This window comes from Pocillopora verrucosa, chromosome 11 (genome assembly GCF_036669915.1).
Source record: "Pocillopora verrucosa isolate sample1 chromosome 11, ASM3666991v2, whole genome shotgun sequence".
NCBI classification, from domain to species: domain Eukaryota; kingdom Metazoa; phylum Cnidaria; class Anthozoa; order Scleractinia; family Pocilloporidae; genus Pocillopora; species Pocillopora verrucosa.
This window is the reverse complement of record NC_089322.1, coordinates 1,576,404-1,599,234: the sequence shown is the minus strand read 5'-3', so window position 1 is coordinate 1,599,234 and position 22,831 is coordinate 1,576,404. Positions and strand designations below refer to the sequence as shown.

The window sequence follows — 22,831 nt, the reverse complement described above, 5'->3', positions numbered from 1 at the left end:
ACTCTAAAAAAAATCTCAAATTTGATTGCTGCATGGTTTGTCGTGAAACAAAAGGCAATTCTGAGTCAAAGGTTTTATTCAGTAAGCGACTAAAGCCTTTCAAATTAAAATTGTTAACCTTTATTCATGGAATTTTGTTATAGGTAATTGTTGAAAATAGCCTAAGGAAAATTGGACACTCAAACTTATTAAATATTCAAACGTTCCGGACTCAAAAGTTATCGGATTCGACGTTCAAACTTTAGATTTTAGATTCAAAATTACCGCAGACACGACTAAAGAGAGGTTTTATTTCGGGTTTTTTTTTTTCTACTTGTAAGTAAACGGAAAAACGAAATTTGATACTAGAATATAACAGATTCGTCAGGAATCTAGAACAATTTCGACTAGTGTAAATCCAATTGCAGTTCGGTAATTTTCGAATTTGGACTGTTTTCGAAAGAATCGGAAACTGGAAATGGCTCGGAAAACTGTGGAAGACTTGGAGGACAATATTTATTACTGCCCAAAATGCTGCAAAAACTAGCAAAATATCGCAAGAAAAATATTCCACTGTCGCAATATCGCAAACCCCAGTGTCCTCCTATGCATACGTATTAAGTTTTCCCTGAAGTTCTGACAAAAACTTGACATTTTATCTTACGGATATGCCTAAGATAGCCCTTCTCACGGAGTCACAAATGTTATCTGCCAACCTAAAATCTTTTGTAAAAGTTTTTTTATTATTTAGTTCATCGACATTCGAAGGGTCGGAAACATATCTTTAATTGGTGTGCTAATATTCGTCCTTGCTCGCTCAACATAAATTGTTAGCAATGAAGTTTGTGTCTTTCGAGACATTTGTTTTCATCGACTGCCAATTAACGGCAAATGTAAGTCATCCGCAGTTAACACCTCTAGCTTCTCAGTTTGTTTCTCTGGTTTTAAGGGGGTAAGCGAAACCCCACTGTTGAAGACATTTCGTGAACTGCAGGTAGCACTTTTTCTTAAATGTGATTGGTGCATGGTTTGTCGTGAAAAGAAAGACAATTCTGAGTCAAAAGTTTTATTCAGTAAGCAATTAAAGCCTTTAAAATTCAAATAGGTAACCTTTATTGATAAAATTTTTGTCATAAATAATAAATAGTTGATCATAGCCTCTGGAAAATTCGACACTTTTTGAACATAAAGCTTATTCTAGTACGGGTATTTAAACTGTTGATTTACCTTTTCGCTTTTAGCTAAACCAAATGATAATTATACGTTTTTAAAACACCGTGATTATTAGTGTAACGGATCGATATTCCCATAAAATCACATAATAGAAATATCTAATAAAGTTTCACAAACATTATGCTTTACCTTACCAATAAACAATTCAACTTCAATAACCTTTACGAGGGCAGCTACTTAGACAATTCTTTTAAGCATCTGTTCCGTTGATGATATAAATATTGAAATCTTCTCAGCTCCTGAATTTTTCGGATTGGACGTTTCAACTTTAAATTTCAGATTCAGAATCACCGGAGACACGACCAAAGAGGAGACGTTTTATTTCGGATTTTTTCTGCTTGTGTGTAAACGGAAAAACGAATATGGAACAATTTCGACTTGAGTGAACCTAGTTTCAGTAAGGTGATTTTCGAATTAAGCTTTTTTCCGAAAGAATCGGAAACTGGAAATGGCTCGGAAAACAGCGGAAGACTTGGAGGATAATATTTGATACCGCCTAAAATACCGAAATACTGGAAGAAAAAGTGTTCACTATCGCAATATCGCGAACCCCAGTGTCCTCCTGTTCTTAGTTCTAACTAAAACGTAGCATTTTATCTCACGGATATATCTAAGTTAGCCTTGTTACGGAGTCACAAATGTTATGTGCCAACCTAAAATCTTTTGTAAAAATTTTTTATTATTTAGTTCATTGTCACTCGAAGGGTCAGAAACATATCTTTAATTGGTATGCTAAAGTTCGTCGTGGTTCGCTCAACACAAATTGTTAGCAATGAAGTTTGTGTCTTACCTGACATTCTTCTTCATCGACTGCCAATTGACTGCAAATTAAAATCATCCTCAGTTAACACTTCTAGCTTTTCATTTTGTTTCTCTGGTTTTAAGGGGATGAGCGAAACCCCACCGTTGAAGAACCGCAGGTAGCACTTTTTCTTACATGTGATTGGTGCATGGTTTGTCGTTAAACAAACGACAATTCGGAGTCAAAAGTTTTTTTTCAGTAAGCGACTAAATTCTTTCAAATTCAAATAGGTAACCTATATTAATAAAATTGTTGTCATCAATAATAAATAGTTGATCATAGCCTCTGGAAAATTCGACACTTTTTTAACATAAAGCTTACTCTAGTACGGGTATTTAAACTGTTGATTTAGCTTTTCGCTTTTAGCTAAACCAACTGATAATTATACGTTTTTAAAACACCGTGAAAACATCTGTGATTATTAGTGTAACGGATCGATATTCCCATAAAATCACATAATGGAAATATCTAATAAAGTTTCACAAACATTATGCTTTACCTTACCAATAAACAATTCAACTTCAATAACATTTACGAGGGCAGCTACTTAGACAATTCTTTTAAGCATCTTTTCCGTTGATGATATAAATATTGAAATCTTCTCAGCTCCTGAATTTTGATTGGAGTCGAGGCTATGGTCTCGACCCTTAATCATAAGCCATGGACCTTTCTCGCGGAATGTACGAAACTTGTTGCGCTTTCGCACTCTCTGTGACTAATTTTGACATATTTATTTGGTTGTTTTCAATAAAATAACAGTTACCGCTTCTTGAAAATAAAATACTTAAAGGCTAACTCATATCAATTTCGCTCTCATGGAATAATTTCTAGATAAAGCTAAGGAAATGCCATGATTACAGATTAGAAATGTGAATTACTTCTCGAGGGTATCGCTGAAAACTGCCTAAGCGAGTTAGGTTCCATCATTAAATATTAATATTATTAGAGGGTCTAAATAGGGTTAACCGTTAAAAAATTTAGCATTTAGGCGTAAAAATTGACAAATTTTAACCGTTAGTCACATAAGGAGTTAACCGTAAAAAAATTCCTGGTGAAAGCAATGGATTGATAATAATCGTCAGCCGCAAAATGGCCAAAATTTTAACCGTTAGCCGTAAAAAGCCATCACCCCATGGACTCTCTAATTCAGTCAGTTGCTCGAAGGACGATAAGCACCAACATATGGTTAAATTTTCATGCGGGTTTCCTTATCCCTTTTTTTCAAAAACTTTTTTCAGACAATTTTTCAGTAATTCTCTATTCTTTTGAGGGCATCCAATAATCAAATTGCTGAAAATCACTCAAAGTTTTCTCTTAAGGCTTGCAGATCTGAAATCAGAATTCACACTAACCCTGGGTTATCTTAACCCAGTTTTCAACTACGTTGCCCAGATGTTGACAAATGAAGGCAACTCATGTTATCTGAGTCACGTGTGCCAAATGACTTTCTAGTCTTAAGATGATATCAGGGACCTTAAGCAGCCAGGACGAGAAAAACCTCGCTTAAAAATGAATTTATACTCACGGTTCGAATATCGTGAATGGCTGCACGTGTTTACCGTCTCTTACGGCGCCACACGTCAACTTTGGCAATACGTATGTTAGCAACGTTGAGTTCCAAATGGAAACGTTTAAAATCTGCAGTCAGGGATTCTGCTCTCGGCAACGCAAATTTTCGCAATTTCACGTCGTCGTTTGGCAGTGTACGGTTAAGAAAGGTACAAAACGCACGTGCTGAGCCATTGTCCTGCCCATTAAATCTTTTGTTTTGCCACGTCCTTGTTGCTGTGGCCAGGTCTCTGATATCAAAATGCTCGTCGGTAAGTTACCTTAAACGTTATCAATTAATAAGCGTTCAAGAAATACTTATTCAACAACAACAACAAATAAAAAACCGCAACTAACAGCTTTTTACGTCAGTAACTAAAATTTGCTTTTATTATGAAACTCAGAAAACCGTGCACAAATATATTAACACGTCAATTGTTTTCTTGACCAATGACAATAAAGTTCAGCAATCACTTGCAAACGGGTGTATAAAATAATTAAGACACTTTAAATATCGAGGGAACACTGGAAAAGTATTTAAATCTCGATCTAGAAGAGGTTTCCTTGAAACACAAAACTTCCATGCATAATTCTGGCGTTCGCAGTTTTCGGAGTTTCAAGACAAGGTAACATCCTAAGATTGTCATTTAAATTCGTTATTGTTCCTATGGTGTTATTCGTTGAAATCTAGAGTTTCTTTTAGGTTTCCACTGCATCAGTTTGGCGTAGTTCTTCAACAACTTTTTCCAGTAACACTTCACATCTTTCATTCGTAAATGATCTTTTATAAATTGATATCCCCTGAGAAAGAAAAAAACCTCCTGAGATTCGGAAACTGACAACAAAACAACAGTGAAATCGAGACACTTTCATGTGATTCAGAGCACTTTTCGATTGAGTGTCGTAAAACTAAACCAAAACAATCACAATGGCCAATCAAAAGAAGGAAGAGACCCTTAGAAACCAATGAGAATCAACTCTAAAGCGCGGGAAAGTGCGGGCGACCAAGTCGTGATTCGTTTTAGTTTTGCATCTGATTGATTGAGATAGAGGTGCGAGTTTTTCTGGACCAATCACAGACAAGTAAAGCAAAACCAATGCAATCCCGGATTACATTCAACGCTTAATTGAAAATTGCTCTATTAAATGTCCTCTCTTGCTTAGCAAAGCTTCAAAACAAAAGGATAAACTAAGTGAAAGAGAGCATAAAGACCGGAATACTGACAATTCTTGCATACCTTACTAAATAAGTAAAAATAAAAAATATTGCTACTGCGATAAAATCACCTTTCAGCCATTCCTTTTGCAACTTCATCATTTTCTTTGGCGAATTCTATAAGGTCCCTTAAAACAAGAAGAAACAAAATATCAAGCTTTCTTTCACCTCCTTGATGGTGATTAGTATCCGAGTGAAAAGTTAGAAAATTGATGATATGCGATCACTTCGTGTGAAATGTTTCCTAATGAAAGATGGCCTGCGTTTCTCTTGCAGTGGACAACAGTTCCTCGCCTAGGATAAGGCAGAAACTCTTTACCGCGGCCAATTTACATATCAACTTGGTTGATAAAACCATTTTCTAAGATAGGACAAGCCTTTTCTTACTATAACGAGTGATCTCTAACTCATTAAAAAAAACCCAGTTGTGACATAAAACCCTTTACTTCGTAAAAAACGGAGACAACATTTCAGACGAAAGAAGTTCTTAATCTTGATGAATTTGGTTGAGGGGTATGCATATAGTGCTTCTAAAGTTATGATTAACAATAAGAAGTGCAAACTCGGGCGCACCGCGCCGGAAAACTATGTGCACGAGTAGAAGTCAGAAACTAAAATAAGTCCTGGAAAGTGATAGAAAAGCTGAGACTAATACTCACCTGGCATTGTTAAGATCTGTTTGAACTGGTATGTAGTGTACCCAGGGCTTCAGCGCTCGGTAGAAGAATTCAAGCCATGCGTCTCCTACGTGAAAAACTAAAGACTTGCAAAGGAAGAGATGCTTATATCTAAAACTAGCTGCTACTCCACGAAAGTTGAACAAGTATCTGCAACACAAGAGAACGAAAAGTATGGTTAGCTTGCACATTAGTTTTAGCTCTTCGAGCTCGCTCCAGGACCTCTCGATCAACAACTCAGGGTATTAAACACTGGCCGATCAGGAGAAGAAAGCAACTTATCATATAACTATTGGACTTGTAACACGTCAGTTGCAAAGCCCAGGCTTGTCTTAGAAATTTAAAGCCTCATTCTGGGACGAGAAATCTGTAAAAAGCATCAAGGCAAAAGAACACGGAACTACTGGCTTCCACCTGTGTCACGAAAGAGTTCGTACCGAAGCTTTCTACGGGGGAGCTACAGAGGCTAATATCTCGGGGAAAGATTCTCCAGAGTGGAGTCTGTAAAACCGGGGGAAATAACTGTCTACAATACTTTCTGATAATTAACCAGCATATTATAGTAAAGTAATTTAGATACTATTAGCGGCGTGATTGGTCAAAACCTATTGTTTATTCCATTGGTAAACCCCAAAAAAGTTTAGGTCTATTTTATAAAAGCAATAGACCGCACTTTCGATCTGTTTATTAGCAAAATAATCATTTGAGGATGGTAGGGAAACACTCGTAAAGTTTGTACAGAACGCGCCTCGGTTCGTGATTAAAAAACTTTTCGAGTGTTCTCCCAACATCCCAGGTTAAGTGGGTTGTTACGCTGGTAAACCGATAGAAACTGCAGTTCATGCATATCTATAATTAACTCACGCGGAACGTTGGGAGAATACGTAAAAGTTTCTAAATCACTCGCCATCGCCTTCTGATTTACACACTTTTCGATTGTTCTACTAACATTCCAAGTGGGAGATTACACTGGTAAACCGATAGAAAGTGCGGCCTGTTTCATAATGAAATAGGAATGGCTTCTTCGGTTCAATAAACGATCAGAGTGTGTGTAGTATTGTGGCTATTCTACATAGGATTATCTTCAAGAGTAATACGTCAATACTTGTATTCACAGTGGTCCTCGAGCTTGATCTCTTTGGCGGGTGGAGCATGTAATGTGTCCTGAGAAAAGAAAAGAGGCTTCTAAAAAAAAAAAAAAATTGGCTAAGAATATTTCACATACAAGGAACATTTTCTGAACTCAGGGTCAGAAATTGCTTATCTATCATGCTTTTAACTTACAGCATCAGACTTCCAGGCCTGATTCTTAGTGTACTGTGCATCCACAAGACTTGGGTCCTCACGAGACAAAAGTACTAAAGGATCCCTCTCAGCAGAAGTCCTAAAATAAAGAGAAAGAATATGTATCTTATAAGACGTTTTGGTGTGTAATATCGCTGAGTATTTTATGAGTTGTGCCGTATTTTGACGAGACCGCAGGGCTTTTTTTTCTTCTAAGTCTTTCTGTTCATTTCTCATAAGGCGGGAAAAACAAAGCGGAAATAGAAGCGAAGTGCGCACAGCCGACTGGTTAAACAGGTTCTTTTCTACAGTACAAAATAACCAACTGTCCAGATAACCGTACTCGCAGGATATATGTACTCTATTCGCGCGTCATTTGCACTCTACTTTGTGCAGTTGGATAATAATAAAAAGTACATGTATTTGAGACTCTTTAAAATTATCGTGCGTAAAGAATGATTCCAGAGCACCATCTGATTGTTGTACTTTCAATTACAATCACCTCCATCGCTCCCCCCTCCCTCTTACTTCTATCTAGATATCAATTTTTTCACCCATGGCACTCTGTCTTCATCTCCCTTCATCCCTCTGCCTACTCTTTGGCTAACCTGTCCCTCCTCCACATCCTCTCTACTTCCAACTGGTTGCCAATATTTCCTCCATAACAAACTTTCCCTCTTTCCTTTTCCCATTTCCCATCCATCCATCCATTCAATCATTGATCCACTAGTTCTGCTCTCCCTCCAGCCATCTTCCCACCCTTTATCAACCACTCTCTCCCTTTCATTCTTTCTTCCTTTCATTATCTCTTAAATTTGTTTGACAGGGTAATGCAACCAACGAACTTACCTTGATCCTCTAAAAAATGCCTTTGCCTGTTTTTTCTCCCAAGGCCACTCACTGGCTTTTCTGAAAGTAGACAATCACATTAATCATAGCGGAGCTCGCAGAGCGTAGCCCCATAATTATACAAAATAGTAGTAACCCATCAAGCCGAAAAAATCTGGTTGTAGGACCGTACGACCGTACGACCGTACAAGGTGCTACTTTTAACATGCGTGATCAAATGTACCGCGGGCACACCAACGCCACGGCTTTGCCCAGTAGTCCAGTGGTCAGTGCATTGGGCTCCGAGTCGGACGACCCGGGTTCTAGTCCTGGCCGGGGCAAGGCGTTGCTAAGGTAAAAGAGCTAAGAGCCACAAGGAAGTTCAGAAGGTGGCGAAAGATTTGGAAATTATGCAAGCCATGATTAAGTCCAAATTAGCAGGTGATCTCGAATTTTACAGAAAGTCAAGGTAAGATGAGACTCGAAATTTTCCCTTCTACTTTCATGAAGAGTGAAAAAGTGTTTGAAGTGCACGTGACACGTGAATTTTTTTAAATTCATGAGTAAAGTGATATCAAGACCGACTTTTGCTACTGTAAACACATTAGGTCTGCGGCAGGGTGCAAAGAAGGTCAGTGTTACAGCTTGCCCTTCGGGCAAGTGGAAAGTGTACGTGCCGAGTCACCATCAGTGAACAAATTATGCAAATAAAAATTATGCAAATTCGTGGTATACCTTGTTACAAGTAACCAAAGGTTTAAGGTTTCAAAAGGACAAAAATGTTCGTTTCATTTCTGGCAACTTTATATCCGAAAGATCTTCGTGAAAAGTGAAGACAATGCGATGTGTTCGATGTATTTTAATTAACACACACCTACGGTATCAGTGTTTAGAATTTACCAAATTGAAATGCACTCGACCAACATTTGCTAAAAACCATAATACATTTTTCACTGAAGTTCAGGATCAAAACCTTTTGTTTACGTTCTTCACAAATGATTATGAAGCAAAATTTAGACAAATAGCTTTCTCTGAATTTGTAAGAATTAGTCACCGGCAACATTTACCTCCAAAGTTTATTTCGATATCTGCTTTCATTTTATGCACGGGATCTCGCCTTACCTCATGCACGGGATTTCACTTCGTCGAAGCGACTTTCGTTCCGCATGAATTTATTAGGAATTGCTTACAGTTGTTCTGTAATTTTAATTCTCCAAAAAATCTTCATTTGCCCTTCGGAAAAATTAAGCACAGAATTCACTAGCCCGATCGCAAAATCCACTAGCCCTGTGATCAGACACGACTTTCTTTGCACGCTGAGTCTGTGGTCTTATCACGTGTAGGAACCGGTAATCACATGGTAATCTCAGCTTGTTCATTTGCGAGTCTTTGTTTGTTCGTTTTCTGAATAAAGTATAAGTTTAGACTATACAAAGTGGCTTGGAATATTTTTACGGTTACCCTCTGTGATTAGAAGAAAGAAAAGCTCTGAAGGAAATGTTGTCCCATTGTTCCAAAAATGAAAAAAAAAAGGTACTGAGAGAAGTAAAATAAAAATAAACTACAATGTAAACTAACTTGTCAATTTCATCTCTCATTAGATCCCATCTCCCCAGTCCTGTGGGGTAAATTGGCCACACAGCTGGCCCCCCTTCCCAAAATGTCCATGCTGGGTACATGATGTCATTCTCATTGCTTGTCTGAAAAAAATAACGATTAAAAAAAATAACATAATAAAAAGACCACATTCCATAATGTGTGCTAAAATAATGCTCATGACTCCTGAACCCTTCCCCTCCACCCTATACTACAGGCCCAGTTATCTGAAGGCTGATTAGCACTAATCCAGTGTTAAATTTTAATCCAGGTTTCTGTACTTCTCAATTCAAGAGCCTTTTTGACAATAATTTTCCCTATTCTTAATAGAGCATCCAGTAATTAAATTGTAGACCCAAAGAATTTAACTTGAACCATCCAAAACCACCTTCCACTTGGTCTAAAATGAGTAATAATCTTGTTCTTACCATATCAAAGGGTGTTACCCAAAAACATTGTTTCACCAAATTATTACATGGTAAACTTGACCCAGAGTTATATAACTTTTTGCAACAAATAAAAATTGTAAATGAGAAAACAAGGAATCAGCATCATTTGTTAAAGTGGCTTGAAGACTTTATCTTACCTTACTAAATGAGAAAACAGGCAGAGGACTGGACCACTTTGGGACCTAATCAAGTGACAATTAGGAGTCAGATAATTTTATGAAAAAATAGTTCAAAGTTGAAAGAATCAGAGCTGCATTCATGAAAAAATTTCAACGTTAAAAACAGCTGAAATTAACAAGCCTTTTTTTGGCAGCGACCAGCTTGAAACTTTTCCCACAAAATTGATTCAGTAAATTTTCCCACAAACAAAAGACAACTAGATGAAACACAATATTCTCCAAATTAATTTTCAAAGAAAAATATGGCAGCTTGAAGGAGTAACTTTAATTCAGATCTTACCTGTGGATAGTCCCTGACATTAATTCTCATCTCCATGTCTGGTAAATTGTCAATAAGCTCCAGGATAAAATGCTCAACTCCTTTACATCTTAAAATAGTCAGAAATATAATCAATTAAATGGTTCTTTCATGAAGATGATTTCAATAGTTTGGGCTCCTTTTTCTCCACTTTCAATTTTGGTTTCCACAAAGTAATTATACCTTGGCTGCTTCTTTCTTCTCCACCCCACCCCCCCTTCTAGCCTTCTTCCTTTCCCCCTCACCTCTACCATGCATTTACATCAAAGATTAGACAATAACAAAAGTCTGTACTTGAGCCAAAAGGACAATTCAGCCAAAGCTTATGCTGGTTTCTGTTGCATGATGAAGTGACTAGGAGTATTATAGTCAAACCTTGATCATCCAGACTTGCTGGGACTTGACAAAATAGTTCGGATAATTGAGGGTCCGAACAATTAAGAATATCAATATTAACAAGGAACAAAAACTGATTAAATTAAGAAAGTAACATTTAATCATGACACAAAACATTTATGTATCATTTTGAAAAAAAAATGGCCTACACCTTCACTGTCCATTGTGATTACCTCTACGCATGTTTATCAATGATTAATTAAATTAATCAGGGCTTTATGAAGCTGTTCATTATGTGCAACTTTCAGCAATTATGCTTCAGTCCTTTGCTGGTCTCTATGTTGTCAGCAAACTTCATGATCTTTTCCTTGATCGTGGATAAACATTCATGATGCTGTATAGCTTGTTTATCTTGCATACCACATCAAATGAGCTAATGGAGTGTGAAATCTCACTTAGCAACAAAGCAACTCTAAGCCAATCAGACCTCATTTGAATGTTAATTCTTTGTTAGTTACAACATGCATGAGCACTGCTTTTGCTTTTTGAAAGCGAAACAAACTCGCCTTTAGTTCACTTTTCTAATAAATATTCCTGACAAAATTGGTACAAGAAAAAAAGGCCAAATAATTGAGACATCCGGATAATCAGCACATAAAATCGAGGTTCAACTGTACTACTCCTCTAGGATGGGATGCAAGTTCAATGAACTCACATCCCTTCCTTGCAACTGAGGTACTCTTGGTTGAAAAAAGTGTTTTTTTTTTATGTTTACTCCACCTTAAGACTAGTCTAAGTCTGGTCATAGACTAGTTCTAGATGAGTTTAATGCATATATTTTGGTCCTCTTATCTTTGAGCTTCTCTGTAGCTATGTTTTTTGGAAAATGAAAATCTAACCTAAAATCTGAACAGAAATTTTTTTCTTTTGGCATAAGTAGTCCTACTAAAAGAGGATGAGTAATTCTCACTTAACAATAAAAAAAATAGTTTTATCTTCATTTTTTTAATGTTTGGTTCAGTTTTTTTTTTAATTTACTATGAGGTATTTTCTTTTGGCCATAAACCTATTGTCACCTGTCACCTACATCCATTCTTCAATAGTTAACATCTATTGTAGTTAAGTTCATGCTTCACCCCATAAACTTCTCATTAAGTATCTGCTTATTTTCTTGCCAAAATTTTGAAGGATCTATAACATTCTTGCCAAGATCTTCAATAATCTTCAATTTTCTTGCCAAGATCTACAAGGATCATTGACATTATTGTCAAGATCTTTAAGGATCTTCAAATTTCATGCCAAGATCTTTAATTTGCTTTTCAAAATCTTTAAGGATCTTTCTTTTTCTAGCCAAGACCCTCAAAGGTCTTTCATTTTCTTGCCAAGATCTTCAAGGACCCTTTATTTCATTTAGGAGTTAAAGTGTTTAAGAATTTAGCTCACCTGAAAGTAAACATACACTTTTCTTCTCTGTAGAGTTTATGATCAATAATCTGATAGTGTACACCACGATCAGCTGAATTATCAAAGTCTTTCTTTGTGATTCCTCCTCTATCTTTCCAAATTCTTAAATCATCGTCAATCACATCACTATAGCAACCACATTTTTTGTTTGAGCAATCTTGGTATTTAGCTGTAGCTTGTTGTATTTCCTGGAGATATCTTTTCCATGATTCTTTAAATAAAAAAAAGATAATTTTGGTGTGTATCATCATTTTGTTAATTTATTTATTTATTAACATTTTGCTTGACACACATGTGAATAAAACATTAAAGCATGAATTATCACAAAAGAGAAAAGTACAAGGGAAATACTAAAATTGGACCATGGTTTAATTTTGAGAGCTTAAAGGATGTTGATCTAATGGTCCAAATGGTTGGACTTTCCCAAATTTTAATTTTCTCTTTTCTTACCATTCCTGGTCTTTGTGTTTCAATTATTACAAAGTATACCAATAATAGAGGCACACAGTTTCAAATTTTTACCGTTATGAGTACCCACATTTTAAAGGCTGTGATTAAATGCCCGGCAGCCGGACACGGTCTCAAATAGACTAAATGCCCGGCAGTCAAAAATTTTCACGCAACTTCAACCTAAAGGCACTTTCAAACTTCTTGAGAGTATTAGATGTTTGTTAAGAAATGTCAAGCGATTCCAAAAATTAATCAATTAAGTCCATTTGAGACCGTGTTCGGCAGTCTGATCAGAAGCGTAGAATTTCCAAGTTTTCGACAACCGAGTGATATTACAGTATGCACAAACTCGGAGAATTTGTCCGCTGAAAAACCAAATAAGTTTTTGGAATCGCTTGACATTCTTTACCAGACATTTGATACTCTTGAGAAGTTTGAAAGAACCTTTCGGCGGAAATTGCGTGAAAATCTTTGACTGCCGGGCATGTAGTCTATTTGAGACCGTGCCCAGCTGCCGAGCATTTAGTCACTGCGTATTTTTAAAATAAATCATCTTAAACCATATCCAAAAGACCTTCCCTTCTGGAAAAAAATTTAAATCATTAATAATTCAATTGATTCCACTACAGTCAAGCCAGTTAAAATTTAACACGTCACCGTGGGAAATTAACTGAGTCACGCAATTTGCTACATGTACACGATAGAAATTGTGTGACTATGGAAACCCCTCGCGGTTTGTTAGATTTCCTTTTGCGATTTGCCGAGCCATCAGGAATTTTAATTTCTACGATATTCTGAAATAAGAATTATTTTTTAAACTTCACTGACCAAAGCATAAAACCACATGTTCAAGCGAGTCACAAAATGATAAACAAACAAAAGTTGTTGACGATCGATTTCGGCTCAGCAATACCTTTCATTGTGTACTTAGCTTTGCTCCGTTTTTCCTCATTTCCATCACAAGAACCATCTTTCGAGCAATCACCTTGCAAATTGGACCCAAAAACAGCGTTGTAAATATTTACAAGAAGCAGAATTGAAACTAGCACGCGAGGAACCATAGCGTGCGCTGAAATTTTATTTGTGAAAAACTCCCTACAAATTATATGATGAACATGTACTCTATTACCGCTGATAAACTTTACATTGTCGAAAATAAGCCGAGAAGCTTCCGACCAAAACTAACCAATTAAGGTATAACTATCAGAACCCGAGGTATGAGATCGGTTCCGAAGATCGCGGGCGCAGATAGTCGTCAGATGACGATTTTTACTTTCGATATCGCCACATTTCTGCTTATTATTGTTGTTCTCGTTTCCTTGAAGAGAGGACATCACTTTTAAAAATCCCATGCAGGTATTTAATACAATTTTTTTCTCATTATTTGCCACTTTTAATGGTGAACAATGGAGCTGTCTTGTTGTTTTTCTTTGTTTTGTATACGATTATTATTAACTCCTTTTCCTGACAAACAGCGCGTGTCACTATTTTTGTCAGCCCGCGTGACCAACGTAAAATTCCTCAAAATACATCATTACTGCTATTGACCCCCTGGGTTATTTGCCCTTTTGGGCTGATAAATACAGGAAAATCACATTTGCCAACAGTTCACTCCTTTAGAAGGACCTCGCTTTTTTGAACTTGAAGTGACATTACAGTTCTCTTCAGTTTTCTTGTAGGTAACCACAAAAATGGCTGACTCTCGCAAGGTTCAACTCAAAAAGAGATTCTGCGGCAAAACTGGCAGTGTTTTGTCGATGCTTTTTATGACCTCTTCGTTCTTTCTGGTTGAAATTATTGTGGGGTATGCGACGAATTCAATGGCGCTTGTAGCCGATTCGTTTCACATGTTATCGGACGTTTTGTCACTGCTGATTGGATTTTTTGCCTTGCGGTACTCTAAGCGCAGTCAACGAACTGAAAGAAACACATTTGGATGGCAAAGAGCTGAAGTATTGGGAGCTTTGGTGAACGCTGTGTTCTTGATTGCACTGTGCTTTTCCATCCTTGTCGAGTCGCTGAAGCGATTAGTCGAGACAGAAGAGATCCACAATCCTATTCTCGTTCTTATTGTGGGAGTCGTTGGTTTGTTGATAAACGTAGTCGGTTTGATTCTCTTCCATAAACATGGACACGGGCATAGCCATGGAGGAGGAGGACATGGACATAGCCATGGAGCCCAGAATGGAACTGATCTGAAAGATCTATTGGTATCCAACAATGGTAAAACCACAGGAATGGAGCGGAAGTCGAGCAATTCGTCCGAAGATGAAAATGAATTGATCAGCGAAATTTCAAAGGGTGTTGTACCAGAAGGTAATCAAAATTTTGATTTCCTTTTTTTTTTTTCGAGAATATTATTTAACTTTCTATAATATCCTCTTGAATGCGATACAACCAAGTTTGGTCTAGGTATTCACTAGATTACCCTAATCAGCTGCTATAGATCTTTTTGTTCCGATTTCTAGCTACACAAAATATTTTTTGTCTTGCTGCGAAGGATATTAGTGGGCTTTATATCTTGTTGACAGCTGCGCTCAATTTTGACGTCTTTTTACGTTTTTTGTAGCAAATTACGCGGATTTCGTGTGTTCATGACCGAATACACCGGCTTTATGAAGGGGTTTCTGTGGTGTTTAATTTTATGCAATAACCGGATAAATTACGAAACCACTATCAGGTGGACCATCTCCAAATCCATTTTAAGTCTTATATCTCGGATTAGGTATTGTATCTTTATCCGATGTACTCAGCTCTACATGTTGAACTTTCATTATCATGTACATGTCCAGCTCAAGGATTTTATTTTGACCCAGCCGGTCAAGCAGATTATTAGAATCCTGGCTTATCATGAAAAAATTTAGTGTGGCACCATAACACAATCATTTGTCCTTTTGTCCTTCGTTTTGTTTTGGTTCAGAGTCTTTATTTAACCTTTTTCCTATCGTCTCACCCATCTGCTAGCTAAAATTCAATTGATATAACAAATTGAGGACTTCATATCTCTCCTGGCTTTCTCCATACTTTTTCCTCTCAACCCACTGATATAACAAAGAATAATTGTGTGATGGGGTGTGTGGAACAAAGCCTCAATCCTTCATCCCTAAACAACTTAATGTAAGAGTGCATTTTCTCAATTCTCTCTTCTGTACATTTTCTAAGGTGCTGACAGGGAGAATTTGTTTAAAAAATTCAGAGTTTTTATGGTTTAAAGAAGAGGTCTGAAACCCATACGTTAATTTTTAATTCAGGGATAAACCACAGACTGCATCAACATGCAATATAAATGTTTTATGTGGTTTGAGGCAGAGCTTGTGGTATTTATTAGCCGTGTGTGATTTGAGAGTTCTCTGCTTAAATTTAGCAGGCTGGCTCTCATTCAGACAATAAGAATTTTCTGTTACTTTGCACTATTCCTCGGCTATTGCATTTCTCAATCACAAAGTAATGGCTAATCATTTTCTTTGTTTGTTTGTCCTTTAGCAGTTTTCTTGTCAGAAGGAAATGGGAAGGTCCACACAGTTGTTTCAAAATCAAACACTTCTCAAATGAAAGTCAAGTCTAGCTCTCAGCTTAACATGCGCGGTGTATACCTCCATGTCCTTGGTGATGCCTTGGGGTCTGTCATTGTTATCATCAGTGCTTTGATAATCAAGTATGCCTCTGGTAAATGGACAATTTATGTGGATCCAGGCATGAGTATTATCATGGTTCTACTTATTCTGAAGACATCCATCCCCCTGATGCGGGAATCGTCCCTGATCTTGCTTCAAACTGTTCCCACACACATCAAGATCAAAGAGGTACAAGATCGACTGTTGGACAACGTGGAAGGCGTGCTGAGTGTGCATGAATTTCATGTTTGGCAATTGGCTGGGAATAAGATTATTGGTAAGTTTTTTTCTACTTTTCAGTGAAACTTGGCAAGAGATGTTTCTGGTAATCAAAATTATAACGACATTCTTGAATGTGATTGCTCATCAGCTAGCTGATTAAACACCAAAAGAACAGTAAATCACCATGCCCATAATTGTACAGTGTAAGAAGACAGTTTTATATGTCATGCCGAATGGCTGTGTAGTATTACAGTATGCATCATTTACATTTCTGTTACACAGACAAATAGGTTCACATTTTGGTGGGGAAAAAACTATCACTGTCCATGATAACCTTATCATATATTTTTCACTTGAAGTTTTATGGTTAATTTACAGTTTGAAGGAAGCTTGTCATTTGTAGTGTGTCATTCTTTGGGCATATATATCCAGCCATGTTCCTTCTTTGTTTGAGTTCTTCAATTTTTTTATTTTTGTTTTGCCAAACAGATGTTTTTTTTAGTTTCATTCAGTGTGAAGATATGTCACTAAATTGACCTAACATATTACATTATTTATCTTATGGACCACATTGCCCTGCACATGCTTTTATTTCAAACCTCCCTTAAAAATTCTTGTATGAGGGCCACAGGCTGTGGTGTAAGTGGGGCTAGGAGGAAAGAGAAGGAACACCAGAGATTTGGTAAAATCTTTCTTCATTGAGTTAATGATTGTGCAAAAATGGTAAATATTTGGCTCCCAGTCATGGGTTACTGTTTGTCTTGACCATTTGCCAAATATTTCTGATCCAGCTCTCCCACACAGTTGATAAGTATACAGTATTAACAATCTGTTGTTTTTTCAGCATCAGCCCATATAACCTGCCGTTCTCCAGATGAATACATGAACATTGCCAACAAAATAAAGAGGTTCTTTCACAATGAAGGCATTCACTCTACAACTATCCAACCAGAGTTTGTTGTGGAAAATGAAACAGACAGCCAGTGTGCCTTGGAGTGTGGGAAAGATGACAATTGCGCTGCACAGAAATGTTGCCCAGGTGAAAATGAAACAGAGGTGCGCAAACGTGGTGCTTGCCTAACAGATGGGAAGGGTGAGCTAATAAATCATGAAACAATGGTATAAAAGTGTCAACATCTATATGTACAGATTGTAGGATGATATGCAATAAATTTTTATGAACTGGGGAAATTCATTCATTCAACTCTTTAAGTATCAACTCATTGGACTTGAACTGTCTGCCATACATTTCTAAGCTCTGAGAATTTGTTTTTCAATGAGCATTATCCCCTTGTGTGATGTTCTCTCTGTCTGAACAGTGTATTGAAGTTGTAAGGAGATTTTTCATTTTTGTCACTCCTGGGATTGAAGGGCTTAAATGTATTTTGTAAATATTTAAACATTTCTCTCCCAAGATCTTATTACTAATTCCCCTTACTGACCACAATACATTTTTTTGTGATGAGAATTTGGTTTTGGATTAACTGATCCCCTAATTGGTATTTTTCTTTATTCTCATCACTTGTGAGCTTGATGTGGTATTGAAATATTGTTAAGAGAAATTCTATCAGACTCTCATTGGAGGGAAAGTTTTAATTGAGAAAATGTAGTAGATACATGTAAGCTGCTTAGTAGTTCATTACTCTTAGCTTTTGGTGAATTTTCAACCAAATTTGTTTTGCAAAGGTTAATGTAATCTGATTGCATGTTCAGATCACATAGAGGAAAGTGATCCTGAAAAGCACTGCTGTTAGTCATAGTGACTAGCATTTTGACAACCTTGGTGGAAGTCAGCAGTCAGAATGACTTTTCATCACTTGAGTGAAATGTTAGCTTCTGCTGAGCTTGTTGAAGTGTCAGTTGCCACTGCTCCTACTGACATCAGCCCTTCCTTCCACTCCAACTGGACAAATAAACTATGCAATCAAATGTAACTCCTGGGAGCAAACTGTGCTATTAATGAAAATTAATTTTAGTATTTTCTTAAATATAACATTATGGTACATGACATATATTTAAACTGAGTTGTCACACAACAAATTAAATTAATTATAACAGCCTTTTAATGGTGAAAAGCTAGTTTTGAGGGCTGATATTTGTGGTTATTCAGTTGTATTTAGCCCTTATTTACTATAGATCGTACAAAGCTTTATTCTAATTGATCCATTCTGTGTGACTGACTTGTCTCTAAAGTTTATTTAAGGAATTTAAATTCCCTGTGTCATTGTTTACATGATTTATTTACATAAATCCCCTAGTTCACCAAACATAATGGAAAAGGAGCTTGTAGGGGACAAATTGATTGATTTGAAAAACCAGAATATATAAAATTATGTGAAAGGCTATGTAATTATACTTAGAGAGAGTTACATGTATGTTGGTAGTTGAAATATGTCTAACACTTAAATTTCTAGTCATGATATACGACCGTCTTGAGACTATGCTAAGGGGACAATTTTTTAGCTAGTTTTAGTTGGCCTGAACCATTTAACAAATTGATTCCATGTTGCTGTGCTTCTGTTCAGTGTCAGAAAATAGATGATGCCAAAATGTGATAAGAACAAAGGAAAAGCACACATGGCACAGCTGAGTGTGTCACTGATGTCTTCTGTGATCTGTTGTACACTGGGTTCTGTTTTAAATTATATAATAAGCTCAGTTATGCACACATTTTGATTAGTTCTCACTCATGATCTGTTGGAGGACAGACGTATAGATGAGGTCATCATTAAAACTTTTTTTCAAATCTTTACTATATAAAACAAATAGATTCCAAGTTGCCGTGCACCTGTTCAGTAATAGATCACAGAGTACATCAAAATGTGGTAAGAACATCAGTGACACACTCGGCTGCACCTTGTGTGCCACTTTTTTTTTCTTACCACATGATGGTAAGCGGTATATTAACAGAGTGACATTCGTTAGGATTTGTTCACTAGTTCTAAAGTAGTATTTAAGTAATCCATTTGCTTACATCACAATTGTGGTAGTGTAGATAAATTCTATGTAATCAAGAAGGTTAAGCTTGGTGAACACTCCATCAAATCATAACATTTAAAAGTTTATTTTATGGGAAGTACAATCTTCATCATTTTATTGGTGGGTTTGAGGTATTAATATAGATGTTATGGGAAAATTGTATGAGGGACAAATGTAAGGAATACTTATGCTGCAAAAAGGAAATATCTTAATATAAAGCCTAATGTTTCCAAAAACTCACAGCATCAATTAAGGATTGAGAGCTGAGCAAAGTTTGATTTCTCATCTTTTTAAGCTTAATGCACAGTTAGCATTTTTGACAGGTCAAAATTACTGGTTAATCCTTTAACAAGAGATTAGCATGTAAGTTCTCCCCATAATATCCGTTCATTATCCAGAAACAGGTAATGAAAATATTCAAACTTATCTGGTGTAAGTTATTATTCTGATCCAACACCAAATTCTTGTAACTAATTTACAAGAGAATGTGTTGCAGCTAGAAGGTAGAATTAACAACCAGTCTAATCTTGCGTGTTAAAGGGTTAAACAGTAACATACAAATCTGTGCTACGCCACTAAACCCTGGTGTCTCTAGAAAAGAATAGAGACTAACAGCGGATTATTAAACGTGTCACTGGGTGTCTTAAAAGTAGTAAGTAAAAAAGGAAAAAATACAAGTATAAACGAGAAGTTGGTTTGTTACAAGTGAATACTGATGGTAGGCAGGTTTCAGGTTTAAATCAAAACACGGTGACACGTTATTCAATTACGACGTCGTTTGAACTGTTTTCCCATTTGGTGATCATCATGCATTTGTTGTGACGTCTGAAGTTAGAACGATCACTTGTTTTGTGACGTCTGAAGTTAAAATGATCACGTATTTATGGTGACGTCTGAAAAAAGAGTTTTTTTAAAAATTTTTTTAGAACCTGAAATGTGCCTGTAATGCCAACTTACAACTATTTGTGTTTTTTTTACGTGTCGAATAAGTCCGAATTTAACATATATTTTGAATATTTTAGATGTTCATTGCATCATAATTTTCAACTATTTTGTTTACTTCACTTGAAGGGTGTAGAATCTCTTACAAAAGAGATTGAAGTTAAGTTTCTTATATGCCGTAGTTTGCGTTCGGTTATAGATCCGCAATGTTTATGATTTTGATAAAGTTTTATTTGACTGAAACTTATTTTTAGACAAAGTATCATTAAAGGTGAATATTAAAGAGAGCATTTGTTTGAACACGTGAATTAAAACTGTTATTGTACAAGAACTTGTGTTCTTTTGCGAGGAAACGGATTATAATCGATGGGAGGGTTTTCGAACTTATTGTCGGTGTGAAAAGTATTTAAAGAGAATATGATTTGTAATAGGGAAAAAATTAGTGGAAGAGATTTGATTTTTTTGGTGACGATCGAATAACTGGGAACTCACAGGAGTCATAGGGATCCCTTAAAACCCCTGGGGTTTCAAGGTGGTGTTATACTCAGGGGTTTGAGCTGTGTGCTGATAAACCTATTTGCAACAATTTTGTCAGTGGTAGTTAGTGTGAAAAGTATGTCAAAGAAAATGTGATTTGAAGGTAGGGAAAAGTTGGAGGAAGAGATTTAACTTTTTTTGGCGACGATCGAATGACTGGGAACTCGCAGGAGTCATCGCAACTCCTTAAAATCCCTGGGATTTTACATTAATGGGGTTTAGGTGGTGTTTTACTCAGGAATTTGGGATGTGTGCGGATATTCCTATTTGCAATAGCGTCATAGAAAAGGAAAAGCAGAAAGAGAAAAACCAAATGGGAATTTCTTAGTATTTAAATCCAACTGCAGGTCATGTACCCGGCAGTCGAGCAATTTTCGCAGAATTTCCACTCAAGAATTCTTTCAAACTTCTCGAGAGTATGAGTTGTTATTTGGAAATTTCAAACGATTCTAAAAAAACGAAGAAAAACATTTGGGTGCTAATATCATAACTATGTGCTTATGATATGTGCTACTTAATTTTGATCTGGGTATATAGTTTTGCTTTTATTCTATGGCAACTATGCGCCAATGAGGTATCCGAAAAAAAAAATTGAAATGAAAAGAGATTCGTAAAATTGGGGGGTGGGAGGAAGGGGATAAGACTGCAAAGAGATTTCGCGTTTCTCCCAATCATCATCTCCCAGATTCTCCATTGACAGAAATCAAGCCTATAACGGTTTATGTCATGGGAAATCCACAACTAACACCCATTTCTCATCAATGAAGTTACTAAGAAACATTTCCAATAGGTAACGATGATAATTTGGAATGACATCGGATTTGCGTCGCTTCGCCAGTGACCAGTGATTACTATTTACCTGTCCTAACGCTAATCGTATGGATTTCAAAAACAACACCAAAGATATGTATTAAGGCGTTTCTTCTAACGTCCCTTTACAGCGAGTTCCAGTTATTATTAACTTCAATGGGAAGTTAATGAACTTAGGCAGACGAATGTGTAACATATTAATTGTAATCCTTCCCGGAAGTCTCAGCTCGGCTTGTTTTATTTACGATAAACGAGCGTGAGTGATTTTCTGTTCACTCCGCTTACAGTGGTACTGTTTTGAAAAGAGTAACCTTGCCGAAAAAATTTATTTCATCATGTTGTCTTTCATCATAAGTTCTTTAGTATACACTAATCCGTTTGCGGCCCTATCCCTTTTTTAGGTCGGTTCGGAGATGGAGTACAGTATATTTTATGGGTACATTTAGCTTGACGATGCTTGCCGGGGGTGTGAACTAAGTCCACTTCATGTAAAAACTTTCCCTTGCTTTCTCCAAGCCTTTTCTCTGACGTGCTTTCCCCTCTTCCTAAAGTACCTTTAAAATCTGGTGGGTATTATTTAAAAGATCAACGAAGAAAAGCCTTCAACAAAAACTTTTAAGAAACTATGCTTGGCAAATTTATGCCAAATTCGTTCCAAGCTTGAAGTGCGAGGCAGAATTTACACGTGCAAATTAATCTTTCAGCTCATTTGCATTTTATGGTTCCTCGTGGTTTGAACTCTCGGGAAGAAAGAAACGAAAAATAGTCAACTAGTGAAGACTGACATCCGAACATGGCCTGAAATACGAAAAAATTCTGGTCGAAATTTAGCTTAACAGAATGTACGGTAAGAGTGAATGGTTTAATTTGTAGGTTATCGCACAACTCGACCTGGCATGAAGATAGGAAGATTTTAAATAACGGTGTAAATGTTTTGATTTATTGAGTTAACTGCAATCTTTGTCAGAGGAACGGTTGACTATCACCGAAGAATTCCTTAATTAAAAGGTGTATCTATTACTAAATAGTTGGTATCAGTTTGTCGCAGCTAAGTAGAAGTCAGACCCTCCCCCAAAAGGCAGCGGTGCAACAAAAATCCGGACTTGGAAAATAAAAACCGGGCATCGCCAAAGTCAAAGAGTAAGTAGAGAAAGTGTTTTCAAAGGAGTTTTTAAGCTTATTTTTGCTTTTGCTTTGCAGAGTCAGTCGCTCATGTTTATGGAAAGAAGAAGAGAAAGAGGCAGTTGTTAAACACCTTAGTTCATTTCTCAGACAAGGAAGATTTCCAGGCGAATTGGACTGTGGGGACTGTATTTTAAAGGTAAATGGTATGCTGGGACTGGTATGCTGTTAAACATTTTGTTAAAAATTAGATTTAGAAGAGAAAG

At 36.6% G+C, this 22,831-nt stretch overlaps 2 protein-coding genes across 3 annotated transcripts; one reads left to right on the top strand and one right to left on the bottom strand.

The window, feature by feature from the left end:
- Positions 1–1,151: 1,151 nt before the first annotated feature.
- Positions 1,152–13,450, bottom strand: LOC131772147 (protein O-glucosyltransferase 1). The gene is made up of 11 exons (XM_059088050.2): positions 13,253–13,450; positions 11,869–12,100; positions 10,072–10,159; positions 9,750–9,794; positions 9,146–9,267; positions 7,589–7,648; positions 6,740–6,839; positions 6,561–6,619; positions 5,438–5,605; positions 4,850–4,906; positions 1,152–4,363 (listed from the first exon to the last, which is right to left on the bottom strand). Exons 1-11 carry the CDS (start codon positions 13,398–13,400, stop codon positions 4,228–4,230), a joined length of 1,215 nt encoding a protein of 404 aa, XP_058944033.2. The 5' UTR covers positions 13,401–13,450; the 3' UTR covers positions 1,152–4,227.
- A 149-nt stretch (positions 13,451–13,599) lies between these two features.
- LOC131772129 (proton-coupled zinc antiporter SLC30A1-like) lies at positions 13,600–20,396 on the top strand. 2 transcript variants are annotated; one of them, XM_059088040.2, is made up of 4 exons: positions 13,600–13,695; positions 14,008–14,655; positions 15,826–16,230; positions 17,020–20,396. In XM_059088040.2, the coding sequence occupies exons 2-4, from the start codon at positions 14,031–14,033 to the stop codon at positions 17,298–17,300; spliced, it is 1,311 nt and encodes a 436-aa protein (XP_058944023.2). In that variant the 5' UTR covers positions 13,600–13,695; positions 14,008–14,030; the 3' UTR covers positions 17,301–20,396. The 2 variants fall into 2 exon arrangements, with proteins under 2 accessions (XP_058944023.2, XP_058944015.2); XM_059088032.2 differs by having other exon boundaries at positions 15,823–16,230.
- The last annotated feature ends 2,435 nt before the right edge of the window (positions 20,397–22,831 follow it).

Bases quoted from the DNA above. Each gene is read 5' to 3' on its own strand.
- LOC131772129 (XM_059088032.2), top strand. From the start codon at position 14,031: ATGGCTGACTCTCGCAAGGTTCAACTCAAAAAGAGATTCTGCGGCAAA. The intron at 14,656-15,822 runs GTAATCAAAATT...TTTGTCCTTTAG, and splicing joins AAAGGGTGTTGTACCAGAAG to CAGTTTTCTTGTCAGAAGGA. The intron at 16,231-17,019 runs GTAAGTTTTTTT...TTGTTTTTTCAG, and splicing joins GGCTGGGAATAAGATTATTG to CATCAGCCCATATAACCTGC.
- LOC131772147 (XM_059088050.2), bottom strand. From the start codon at position 13,400: ATGGTTCCTCGCGTGCTAGTTTCAATTCTGCTTCTTGTAAATATTTAC. The intron at 12,101-13,252 runs GTATTGCTGAGC...TTTTATTTAAAG, and splicing joins AGCTAAGTACACAATGAAAG to AATCATGGAAAAGATATCTC. The intron at 10,160-11,868 runs GTGAGCTAAATT...GACTATTTTAAG, and splicing joins AAGTGTATGTTTACTTTCAG to ATGTAAAGGAGTTGAGCATT.